Source organism: Sorex fumeus, unplaced genomic scaffold (genome assembly GCF_029834395.1).
Source record: "Sorex fumeus unplaced genomic scaffold, SorFum_2.1 ptg000265l, whole genome shotgun sequence".
In the NCBI taxonomy this organism is placed as follows: domain Eukaryota; kingdom Metazoa; phylum Chordata; class Mammalia; order Eulipotyphla; family Soricidae; genus Sorex; species Sorex fumeus.
The window spans coordinates 28,498,781-28,511,879 of NW_026606322.1; the positions used below are offsets into that span (position 1 = coordinate 28,498,781).

Below are 13,099 nucleotides of genomic sequence, written 5' to 3' on the forward strand. Positions count from 1 at the left end.
GGTTATTTATGTGGTGAATGTTCATTTAATCCATGATCTAGAATTTCGTCGTAAAGGAATAATAGATTTTAAAATGTGATGCTCTTTGAATTTTTGAGAGTTTTTTTAATTTTTTAATTATTTATTTATTTATTTATTTATTTTTATTAGTGAAGCACCATGAGGTACAGTTGTAGATTTACAAATCTTTGTGCCTGAGTTTCGGTCATACAATGATCAAATACCCATCCCTCCACCAGTGCCCATTTCCTCCCACCCCCCCTCCCACCCTGCCTCTGTGGCAGGGCATTCCCCTTTGTTCTCTCTCTCCAGAGAGTTTTTTTTATTTTAAAGAATAGCTCACATAAAGACTTAACTGTTGCTGTGGGTTTCACCACCAGATAGTCTTGATGAATATGGGTATCTAAGATCACTGACAGTGTCTTAGGAAACTACCTTTGCTTCTGTCCTCTGAAGAAAGTTCCTTCCTGTTGTTTTCTTGGTAGCACCACAAATCAGAAACTCTGGGCTGTGGAACTTCAGAAAACCATCTCCAGGGACAACAAGTATGTGCTGCTGGCATCCGAGCAGTTGGTAGGCGTCTGCCTGTTCGTTTTTATCAGGCCCCAGCATGCTCCGTTCATCAGGTCAGTACGCAGCACCCGCCCGCGCCACACCCTGCCGTCAGGCTTAGAGATCGCCGAGAGGACATCTGTTGCTTCCAAGAGAAATTTGCTCATGATTCTTCCATTAAAATGTCTTTGATGAAAGAGTCACTAACTTCTACTAGACTGTCTCATAGGCTGACTCCTCAGAACATAGGTAGTTAAAACAATATCCTGTATAGCTCCAATTTCTCTGCTTTTGGTTGGCAGTGACATTGGCTTGTAACATTAAGCGTTTCTAGTGCCACCTATTTCCATGTCTCTGTTATAGAGACTGTATTCAGTTCCTCAAGAGTAACTCGGCTCATCTGCCCAAGGAAACTTGGATCTTTCAGAGCTCTGATTTCGCATTCTATTTTCAAGGGATGTTGCAGTCGATACCGTGAAGACTGGAATGGGTGGCGCCACTGGAAATAAGGGAGCAGTGGCAATCCGCATGCTGTTCCATACCACGAGCCTGTGCTTTGTCTGTAGCCACTTTGCCGCCGGCCAATCACAGGTCAAAGAAAGAAATGAAGACTTTGTTGAAATAGCACGCAAGTTGAGTTTTCCCATGGTAAGCACTCGTTGCTTGTCAGGAGAGCAGAAGTTCTAAACATTCTTCTTTTTGGGGGACTACACCCAGCTGTGCTCAGGACTTACTACTGGCTCTATACTCTGGGATCACTGCTGGTGGGCTTGGGGGACCATATGGGGTGCTGGGGATTGAGCCCAAGCCAGCCATTTGCAAGGCGAGCACCCTGCCTCCTGTACTATTTCTCTAGACTCTGAACCTTACTTTTCATGTACTCCCAAAGTCTCTGCCAGTATTTGTGAAACTTTAAGAACATTCCAGTATTCACCTATGAATATTGGTTGTCTTTTCACTCCTGAATTACATAAATCGGGTACAGTGGGCAAGCAAACATATCTGAAGCCACGGTATGGTGTTTTGATGCTGGTGGTGGTGGCGATCTGGGTATCAAACCCAGGGCCTCAAATCCCTCAGGTTTGTGTTCTACTACTGAGTTATATCCTTGGGCCCATACATTTTGGGTTGTTTTGGGGTCATACTTGGTGATGCTCAAGGCCTACTCCTGGCTCATTGCTCAAGGTTTATTCTGACAGTGCTGAGGGACCACATGGTGCTGGGGATCCAGCCCAGAACCCCTGCATACAGGGCATATACTCCAGTCACTTGAGCTATCTTCCAGCCCCTTATACATGTTTTGATTTTTTTTTTTCAATTTGTAGTTTTGAAATTCACATGCCATCTCCTTGCTTTCAGGGAAGGATGCTGTTTTCTCATGACTATGTATTTTGGTGCGGTGATTTCAACTACCGAATTGATCTTCCAAATGAAGAGGTTAAAGAGCTCATAAGACAGCAAAATTGGGATTCTCTTATTGCAGGTGATCAACTTATCAATCAGAAAAATTCTGGACAGGTATGTACATACTTAAGATGATACTTGCACTGAAGAAAGGGCTCTTTTGTTATGAAACACACTTTTTTGTTTTTTAATCACCATGAGATATAGTTACAAAGCTTTCATGATTGAGTTTCAGTCATAAAATGATCAAACACTCATCCCTCCACCAGTACATTTTCCACCACCAGTGTCCCCAGTATCCTTCCCACCACCCCCCACCTGACCCCACCCCCTGCCTCTATGGCAGACAATTTCCTTCTTATTCTCTCTCTGCTTTGGGGCATTATGATTTGCAATATAGATACTGCTAGGCCATCATATTTGATCCTTTATCTACTTTCAGCACACATCTCTCATCATGAACGATCCCTCCAACCATCATTGACTTAGTGATCCCTTCTCTATCCCAGCTGCCTTCTCTCCCAGCTCATGAGGCAGACTTCCAACCATGGAGCAATCTTCCTAGCCCTTGTCTCTACTGTCCTTGGGTTTTAGTCTCATATTGTGTTATTTTATATTCCACAAATGAGCACAGTCATTCTATGTCTGTCCCACTCTGACTCTTTTGACTTGGCATGATACTCTCCCATGTCCATCCACTTATTTGCAAATTTCATGACTTTATCTTTCCTAACAGCTGTATAGTATTCCGTTATATAGGTGTACCATAGTTTATTCAACCAGTTGTCTGTCCTCAGGCACTCGGGTTGTTTCCAGTTTCTGGCTATAGTGAACAGAACTGCAATGAACATACAGGTGCAGATATCATTTCTACTGTGCTTTTTTGCACCCTCTGGGATATATTCCCAGAAGTGGTATTGCTAGGTCATATGGAAGCTCAGTTTCTAGTTTTTTGGGGAATGTCCACATTGTTTTTCAGGAAGGCTGGACCAGTTGGCATTCCCACCAACAATGAAAGAGAGTTCCTTTATCCCCACATCCGTGCCAGCACTGGTTATTCTTGTTCTTTTTGATGTGTGCAAGTTTCTGTGGTATAAGATGATATCTCATTGTGAAACACACTTTATAAATAATTTCGCTTTTTGAAAATCTCTTGATTCTCTTTATGCTTAAGAAATAAATATCTGTAGTTTAGCAGATACGAAGTTATCAGGAAGGATGGGAAGAAGAAGGGATGGAAAAGAAAGCTAGGAAAAGGAAAACTCAGTAGTTCCCAGAGGAAAAATATATTCCTGTAAGATTCATTTTCAAATTCAAAAATATACATTTTCCCCAGTCATAAAATGATCTTAGAATCTACAGAATTCTACTTCCTTGGTTTTAATATCCTATGGTAAAATGCATTTTTTAAAGAAATTTTTTGGGGACTGGAGCAATAGTATACCTGGTAGGGCATTTGCTTTGCATGTGGCCAACCCAGGTTTGATCTGCAGCGTATGGTTCCCTGAGCACCACCAGGAGTAATTTCTGAGTGCAGAATCAGGAGTAATCCTGAGCATCACCAGGTGTGACCCCAAAAGACCAAAAAACAACAACAAAAAAAGTTTTTCTTTCATCTGCCTTTTGAAACTTATTTCTTAAAACTTATAACATGGGCCCAAGCATGGCCAGGCGTAGAAAAAAAACAAAATAAAACTTAATGACAATATTTTGGAAGATTTAGTATAAAAAGAGTTTTTCAAAGTGAGACCTTTTGGTAATGTGCCTTCATGATCACTAGACTTAATTTTTTTGTTCTTGTTTGTTTGTTCGTTTGTTTCAGGTCACACTGGGCAGTGCTCAGGCTCACTTGTTTCGGGTCACACTGGGAAGTGCTCAGGTTCACTTCTGCTCTGTGCTCACTCCTGGTGAGGTTGGGGGACCATATGTGGTGCCAGGAATCAAACCTGGCAAGGCCAGTGCCTTCCCTGCTGTAGTACCTCACTGGCTCACATAGATATCAGTTCTAATGCTTTGGGCACCACTTTGGCCTCATCCTTCATTTGAGTTAAGACACAAGGCTGGATGATCTCCAGAATTCTATTCAATACTAAATGTCTTAAATAACTCAAAAGTCTGGTAGAAATTCCTTCTTCATGTTGGTGTACTTTGTTTAATTGAAGATCAAACAGATGGAATGCAAAAATACCATGCCTTAGGTTATTTTTCATGGCTTTGTTTCATTCATTTAATAATGTTATCAGATGCACGGTTTCCTGTGTTTCCAGTTCATAGTAGGCCTTAAAGGAGTGACTACCTTCTGATCTTAGAAAATCTCTTGCATTTTGAATAACTTACTTTCGTGTGTTTGTTTTAGATTTTTAGAGGATTCTTGGAGGGAAAAGTAACCTTTGCTCCAACATACAAATATGATTTATTTTCGGATGACTATGACACCAGTGAGAAGTGCCGCACCCCTGCCTGGACGGACCGTGTCCTCTGGAGGAGGAGGAAATGGCCTTTTGATAGATCAGGTTGGGGAATGCACTTGTTCCTTTCTTCTTCTTCTTCTTCTTCTTCTTCTTCTTCTTCTTTTTCTTCTTCTTCTTTGTTTTGTTTTTGTTTATTGGGCCACACCTTGTGGAGCTCAGGGCTTATTCCTGGCTTTGTGTTGAGGGCTCACTCTTGGCAAGTTCAGGAAACCATATGGGATGCTGGGGATTGATCCAAGTCAGTTGCATACAAGGCAAGCTCCTTACCTGTTGTATTTTCTCTCTAACCTTGGATTTGCTCCTCTCAATGAGCCCAGGCAAAGACTTTGAGGCAGAAGGGAATGGTACTGATAGCTAAGAAGAGGGCTACTTTGCTCAACTTTTCACAGTTTATCTAAAATAAATAAAAACAATTTAAATATAAACTAGATTTTGAAAAATATTCTCAAACCTGCTTATAATTTTAATTTTTCATCTATTTTCATTCAGTGACTTGTCAAAGAGGAGAAGTATGGAAATATGGTTATGAGGTTGTCAATTGAAATTAGAACTCCTATTAAGGTTTCTTTATTTTGTATTTTTTTTTTTGTTTTGGGGCCATACCTGGAGATGGGTTTCTTCTAGCTCTTTGCTCAGGGATCACTCCTGGCAGTGCTCAGGGGACCATATGGGATGCTAGGAATCCTAGGTCAGTCGCGTGCAAGGTAAGCGTCGTACTTTCTTTCCATACTATCTTTCCAGCCCCCCTATTAAGGTTTTAAACTTGAGCAAAAATGTTTTTTACCTTTCTTTTATTGTTTTAAATGGTACTGGGGGAGCTGGAGATACAGTATAGAAGGAAAGACACTTTGTCCACGATCCTACTTCGTATCTCTGGCACCATATGAGTTCTATATTACATTGTTTTTCAAAACATTTTGGTCAAGGTCTGAAGTCATTTTAGAGGTGGAGCTTCATCTTAAATTTTACCAAATATCAAATGGTAAAATTACCCCTGCAAAAAAACCCACAAAACAATAGCAGAGAGCTTAAAGGAGTCTGTAATTCTTACTTCTTAAGTGTTTCGACAGCTGCAGTTACTGAGCTGGATCATTTTGGCCCTTGCCCTGTGATATCAGCCAGCTCCTTTTGTGTTTTATTCTCATGCAGCTGAAGACTTAGACCTTCTCAATGCAAGCTTTCAGGATGGAAGCAAAATCCTCTACACGTGGACTCCTGGCACGCTTCTGCACTATGGACGCGCAGAGCTGAAGACTTCAGACCACAGGTCCGAACAACCCCCGTGTTGTTCATCGTGCTCGATAATGGTTGCAGGCGCGCCCTTCCTTGGACCCCCCTCACAGGCTGTCTTCCTCTCTGCCTGCAGGCCCGTCATTGCCCTGATCGATATCGATATCTTTGAAGTTGAAGCAGAAGAGAGGCAGAACATTTATAAGGAGGTCATTGCCATGCAGGGGCCACCTGACGGGACCGTATTGGTCTCAATCAAAAGTTCCTCCCCAGAAAATAACTTTTTTGATGATGCTTTGATTGATGAGCTTCTGCAGCAGTTTACAAACTATGGCGAAGTCATACTCATAAGGTGAGTAAAAACATCTGTTGTCCAAAAGCAGTTGATAATTCTAACTAATATGTCATGTATTAGAAATTCCACAGTTAGTCCTTGATTAGGATAGGAATATTTGTAGTTCCAAACTATAATAAGATAAGCTAAAGGGATAGTATTGGAGCCTGGTTTGAATCCTGGTACCATATACAGTCCCAATGGCCTCCAGGAGTGATTCCTGAGCACAGAGCCAGGAGTAAGCTCTGAGTACCACCTGGTGTGGACAAGCAGCTAGCCTCACCAACATTACCAAAAAAAAAAAAAAATCATATGATAAAAATATTGAAAAGAACTCATAGGTTTGGAGAGTGCCTTTTCTACTTAGGAAGTATAATAAATTAGTCAGGCAGTCAAATTTTACAAGATCCACTGATGATAAAATATTCACATATTCAGATGTGGCACCTCAGGATTCCTCTGTAGTATGATTTATAGCAAAACACTAAATCAACATAAAGGTGTTACCGCTTTTCTTTGGGGAGAGGCCACATCTGGCACTTCTCAGGGCTTCCTCCTGGCTCTACGCTCAGGGATCACTCCTGGTAGGGTTCGAGGGACCTTATGGGGTGCTAGTGCCAGGGATTCAGGTCCTGGTTGGCCATCTGCTAAGCAAACACCTGATCCGCTGTACTGTCACTCCAACCCCAGTGATCACTGTTTTTAACTTACTTTATTTTTGGTTTTTGGACCACATTCAGTAGTGCTCAGGGACTCAGGAATGACCCCTGGTGATGCTCAGGAAGATTCTGTAGTGCCAGGGATCAAACTTGGGTCAGTGGCATGCAAGGCAAGCACCTTAACTCCTGTACTCCCCCTTTGGCCCCTATTTCATTATTTTAAGGGAAGATAGTAAACTAGGATGATTCTACTCCCATCGATTCAAGAAAGTTGATGTTGTAAGTAACTTTAAGGATGTTTAATTGGGGGGACTGGAAAGATAATATCTCAAGTTAGGATGCTTGCTGTGTGCACAGCTGATCCAGATTCAGTCTCTAGCACCCCATGTGGTTCCCTGAGTCTTGGTTTTCGTTGCTGTTTTACCCAGATGCCTCTTTGCGTGTTTAAAAAGCACAGTAGTTGGGGCTGGAGAGATAGCACAGTGGGTAGGGCATTTGCCTTGCACGCAGCTGACCCAGGTTCGATTCCCAGCATCCCATATGGTCCCCTGAGCACCGCCAGGAGTGCAAAGCCAGGAGTAACCCCTGTGCATCGCTGGGTGTGACCCAAAAAGCAAAAAAAAAAAAAAAAAAAAAACGTAGTAGTTACAGACATTGACATGTGTCTATTTGAATTTCACAGAGACGAGGTACTATTAAATTCTGTTCTGTGCTGTTATATCAGTACATTTTATACATACTTAGTGGACAAATATCTACTCTTGTTGAAGAGTAACAGAAGAGACATTGAAGCTTTGATCCCTATCTTGTTGGGAAGAGCAGCGTGTGTGTGTATTGGACACACTAATCTACACAATGAAGTTGATGGGTTCCAGAGTGAGAGGCATGGCCACAAAAACGAGTGTCTCTCTGAGAAGACGTGAACAAAGAGGGAAATTGTATTTAGGCCTCGCTCAGCCTTTTCATAAAGATCTTTCCCAGCGCTGTAAAATATAACAAAGAACATAAGGTTCTAAGAAGTACATAATGAGATCTCCAAGCTTACAGATGAGTCAGTTTTGCCAAGCACAGAAATGCCAAACCACTAGAGCAAGCATCTTGGAGGCATGTGAAAGGGCAGCAAAGTCACAGAGAAGTGTCCTTATATGTCGCTGTAAAATAGTGCTCTGTGTATATCAAGATCAAAAGACATGTGTAGCTCCATAACTCAGTCTGGAAAGAACTTGGTAGGGAACGCTGCCTGCAAAGTTCTTACTATCATTAGGAAAAGTCCTGGTGGTAGTAAAAGGAGGCATCCCTAACATTTCAAAACCATGCCTGAAATATTCCGTGAGGCACATATTCACACGGTCAGTTAGGAGAGAAAATTAAATCAAATGGAAGACACACAATGAACATAAGAAGAGAACCACTGTGATTGTTAAGGCAAAACCTTATATGGTCCTTGGTCTAGAATAAGAGCCATTAAGAGTGACTTAAACTGTGGACCCAAACGATATTACAGTGATAGGGTGCTTGCCTTGCATCCCGTATGTTCCACTGTGTATTGCCAGGAGTATTGCAGTGCCAGGAATAACTCCTGAGCATCTCTGTGTGTGGCCCAAAAACAAACAAAAAAGTGACTAAAACCTATAAACACTATTAATAGTGTGAATCCTGTTAGTAGAAGTATCTTGGAGATATAGATGGGACAAAGTTAGATGTAAAAGTTACCTAATAATTAGGAGAGGGGTAGAATTTAGAAGCATTTACTCTAGTGAAATACAGCTTTAAAAGAATGGCCAGGGCTGTTAGAATCTCTTATTCACATTGAAAACGTGCAAGGGACACATTGCTAATTAAGGCCAGGATCAAGTGACAATCCCTGCAGAGGACCACAGATATATTGGCACTCTTCTCTTTTTTTGCTTTTTTTTTTAGGGGTTGGGGGGGCGGGGGGTTTCACACCTGGTGGTGTTAAGGGTTTACTCCTGGCTCATGCACTCAGGAATTACTCCTTGCAGTGCTTGGGGTACCATATGGGATGCTGGGAATTGAACCCAGGTCTGCCATGTACAAGGCAGACGCCGTATCTGCTATCCTATCGCTCCAGCCCCTAGATTGGCACTCTTGACAAAGAAAGCTGCCTGAACACTGGAACTGCATCAGTCAGCCTTCATGCAGTGATTCAGCTTTTGGAGGAGGGAGAGTCTTCACCCATCACCAAGAATTTGAAAAAGGTGCCCTTGTAGTGTTATGTAAGGAGGCCCCCCTTTGTCTTGCAGATGATAGTATCCTGCAGTCTGACCTACAGGATAAGTGACCTGACCAAAATAACACCAAGATTTTCTTTTCTTGGTCATGTTTGAATGGCCCTAGAATTGTTCTAGAACCTTTAATTGAACTAAAATAAAGTCCTTGTACATACTTTGGTCTTCAGCTTTTCTTTGCCATATTCCTAAACCGTACTTCTGAATCCTAGGCTGAATGTGTCTATGTGTACTTAGGTGTACATATTCTTCTCTCTCACTCTGAAGATATCTGCAAGGATTTCCAAACTTGAATTTTGGAATAGTTGGGAATAGTTCAAAACATCCGATTGTTTCTGTAAATAACACTAATAACATTATTGTTTCTTTTTATTCTTTTTTGCGTGGTAAGGTAGTACTGTAGCACTGTAGCACTGTCCTCCTGTTGTTCATCGATTTGCTTGAGCAAGCCCAGTAACATCTTCATTGTGAGACTTGTTGTTACTGTGTTTGACATATCGAATACATCATGGGTAGCTTGCCAACCTTTGCTGTGAGGGCAAGATACTCTTGGTAATTACTTATATATCAGTGACCATAAGCTTTGGTACTTGTTTTAATTTTTCTTTTGTTTTTTCCTCTTGGGGAGTTGATTGCTTCAAAATTACAAATTTAGAGTCATAGCTAAAGACCAGTAAATTCCTAAAAGAGTGGATGGGCATCAATGAGTAAGGAACCAAATGGCATAACCTACTTTGGAGTTTTATTTATTACTTCAGAATTACACATTTAGAATCAGAGCAAAGACCATTAAAGTCCTTAGAGAGTGGATGGGCATCAGTGAGTAAAGGGCCCAAAGGACATAACCTAAGGGCACTTTGGACTCACACATACATGCATGTGTTGTGAATTTGCATGTTTGTGTGCATGTATATACGTAAGATGTGTATGCTTGTGTGTCCATGTACATACATGCACATTTACAAGTCCTGTCTACTTTTTGGGTCAATGGAAATTTCCTTTTAGTGGTTATTCAGATAGTGAAAATGACGCCTGTAGGGTCACTTTGAACAACCCACTTAACCACTGGCTCTTTCCTTCCTTGTCACTGAAGCGACAGACAGGGTTAGCAGGCATCATTATTGGAGGGGTCCACAATTGAATCGGAAAGAAATTTGAATCTGAATTCCTGGGGGGAGAGGATGCCCTCTACAGGTCACTGCCCCACACTGCTTTCCTCTCAGGATTTCCAGCCCTCGTTAATCAGTAGATATTGGCTTAGTCATTGTCTAGTTAGGGGGTAGGTATTAATTCTATATTTTTATTGTTTTGTTTTCTCTTTTTTCTCGAAGGTTTGTAGAAAATAAAATGTGGGTTACATTTTTGGAGGGAAGCTCTGCCTTGAGTGTTCTCAGCCTAAATGGAACACAGGTAAGGAGACAGTCTTTCATTGTAAGCTTTTCTAAAACTGGGTTTATTTTTTATAGACATTTAGAAATGCTATAGAAATGTATTTCCAGTTCAGGAAAATAAAAGGCCTTATGAGGGGCTTGAGATAAAGTACAGTGGACAAGGTATTTGCCTTGCACATGGCTGACCAGGGCGCAATCCCCGATATCCATGTGGTCCCCTGAGCACCCCCAGGAGTAATTTCTGAGTACAGAGCCAAGATTAACCCCTGAATTCACCAGGCGTGACCCCCCCCTCAGAAAACAAACCCTAAAATAAAAGGCTTTATGATTTACTTTAATAATTAGATCAGTTTTCTGATTTGTTTAGGATTATTTTATACCCTAAAATATTTATATCCTAAAAATATTAACCACTGATACAGACTGAGGAAAAAAACATGTGTGCCACCTAATTTTGTGAGGGAAGAAGGTTGATTCGGGCCATACCCAGAGATGCTTAGGACCTCTTCCTGGCTTTGTGTGGCCCCTGGTGGTGCTTTGGGGAGGGAGTACACAGTGCCAGGAATTGAACCAGGAGAGCTATGCGCAAGACAAGTTCTTTACCCCTACACTACTTTCCTCCTCCTACTTCTCACACTACATAATTTGATTTTTATTATTTTATCATAAAAAGCATACAATATTTTATTTGGGATTTTTTTTTGGGGGGTGGTCACCTGGCAATGCACAGGAGCTACTCCTGGCTCATGCACTCAGGAATTACTCCTGGCGGTGCTCAGGGGACCATATGGGATACTGGGAATCAAACCTGGGAGGGATAATTTATTTATTTGTTTTAATTTCTGGGCCACACCGCACATTGCTCAGTTCGACTCTTGGCTCTGTATTCAGGGATCACTTCTGGCAGTGCTTGTGGGACCATATGGGGTGTTGGGGATCGAATCCTGGTCAGGAGCATGCAAGGCAAAGAAGGATCCTACCCTCTGTACTATCACTTCAGCCCTGATAATTTGTTAAAATTTTAATTTCTTTTTGTTTTGGGGCCCACATTCAGCAATACTTTGGCACTTTTGCTGGTCGGTATTCATGGGTTATGCTCAGTGGTGCTCAGGGGACCATCCAGTGCCAGGGATTGAATTCCAGCCCTTTCTAAAGAATTCCGACTCTCCCCTGGGCCTTTGGAAGAGATATTTTGACTTACCTATGTAGTAAAAGTTCATTTTTATTAAAGATTTAAACTAGTCCTAAAATCTTAGGATACTCATTCTTCAGATATTTGGAGTGTTGAAGCTGTTTTCACAGTATAGCAACTCTCCAGACTATTATGCCAATCAGTGAAGCCCGAAGGAAAAGTATTTTTCTTCTACTGGGGTGTGTCTGGGGATGTGTGCGTGTGTGTCTCGTGTGTAGGGCCTCATTCATGTGAAGCATGCACTCTGCAGTGGCGCTCTATCCCTTGCCCAGAGTTATAAGAATGTAAGAATATTATTGTTGAAGATTGTTATCTAATATATGACTCCAAGTCAAAAGAAGTATAAAAATTATGCAGCAAAAATCTACATCTATCCAGACTGAGATGCTGGCTGCTGCAAAGGGAACCTGCTTCTAGATGCACCTAGGAAAGAAGACTAGATTTTGCACATAGGCTCTTGGGAGTGAAGGAGGGAGGTCAAATTCAGTTAGGTTTCATTACCCCGAACCCCAATATACAACACAACCTAACTCAAGCCATTCGCTTTATTCTAATGGTCAGTTTTCATGCCCATGAACTCTTATCTTGTGTCTTCCTTCTCAACTAGTTATTGGGTCGAACGATAACCATTACTTTGAAAAGTCCAGACTGGATTAGAAATTTGGAAGAAGAAATGAGTTTAGAGAAAATCAGCGTTCCATTGCCATCGTCTACCAGTTCTACCCTGCTCGGTGAAGATGCGGAGCTTACAGCTGATTTCGATATGGAAGGTGTGTCTGTTGAATACCTTCACCTTCTGCTCCTTCTGGTGAAGTCTTAGGCCCCCTGCTTCTTTGTGCTCACACAGCAGTTAGGAGAAGATTAGGAATGAGATTGTTTTGCTGAATATGCTCATCCCAAGACTTAAAGGCATTTGCCATCCTGCCATTTGCAGGTTGAATCTTTACCAGTGTTACTTTAGATCCTGGAAAGGGGTGAGCACAAATAGGTTTTTTGGTGATTTGCATTCATGGTATTGAAGGCAAAAAAGTAGAATTCAAGATAGTTCCTACAAAAGAGTGGCTCTTTCAAAGTAATTGGGGAAAATAATCCTCAAAGTGGTTAGGAACACTTGCATTTGAAACAGCCCATCCGAAAAAATGTCACCACATCAAATTCAGAATTGGAGGGCCAGAGAGACCGTACAGGGCATAAGGGGCCTGCCTTGCATGCTGCTGGCCCCGGTTTATCCTTGACATCATATGTGGACGCCCAGCACCACCAGTCTTGACTTCTGAGCACTGCTGGGGTTACCTCTCCCTCCCCCAAAAAGTAATTTAGACAAGTTATCTAAAGAGAAGGAAATATTACAGAAATATCGAAGAGCCTAGGGACTCAACCAGCTTAAAAACCAGGAGAAGTGACACATCAGTAGTGTGTTGTAAGCAACGGGAAGTCTTGAGGGTCACAACATGTCCCTTGTGTTCTAGAGTCAGGAAAGGAGGCTGGTGGGGACCCCAGAGGCATTTCTGTGGTGAGAAAAAGGCGGATGGTGCACATGTGGAAAGCTCGTGCACAGACAGCTCTTTAAAGAGTCAAGAAGAGGGGGAGAAGAGGACAGTGGTCCCAGAAGACGGG

The 13,099-nt window shown here is 41.9% G+C and overlaps 1 protein-coding gene across 7 annotated transcripts in view; it reads left to right on the forward strand.

Moving 5' to 3' along the window:
- Positions 1–13,099, forward strand: part of SYNJ1 (synaptojanin 1) — a 100,100-nt gene that overhangs the window by 68,592 nt on the left and 18,409 nt on the right. For all 7 annotated transcript variants that reach the window (XM_056109352.1, XM_056109353.1, XM_056109355.1 and 4 more), the window contains 8 exons: positions 486–626; positions 1,008–1,200; positions 1,912–2,070; positions 4,313–4,469; positions 5,577–5,694; positions 5,794–6,009; positions 10,231–10,309; positions 12,090–12,252. In XM_056109352.1, coding sequence (XP_055965327.1) covers positions 486–626; positions 1,008–1,200; positions 1,912–2,070; positions 4,313–4,469; positions 5,577–5,694; positions 5,794–6,009; positions 10,231–10,309; positions 12,090–12,252 — 1,226 coding nt within the window. The remainder of the gene's footprint in view (positions 1–485; positions 627–1,007; positions 1,201–1,911; positions 2,071–4,312; positions 4,470–5,576; positions 5,695–5,793; positions 6,010–10,230; positions 10,310–12,089; positions 12,253–13,099) is intronic.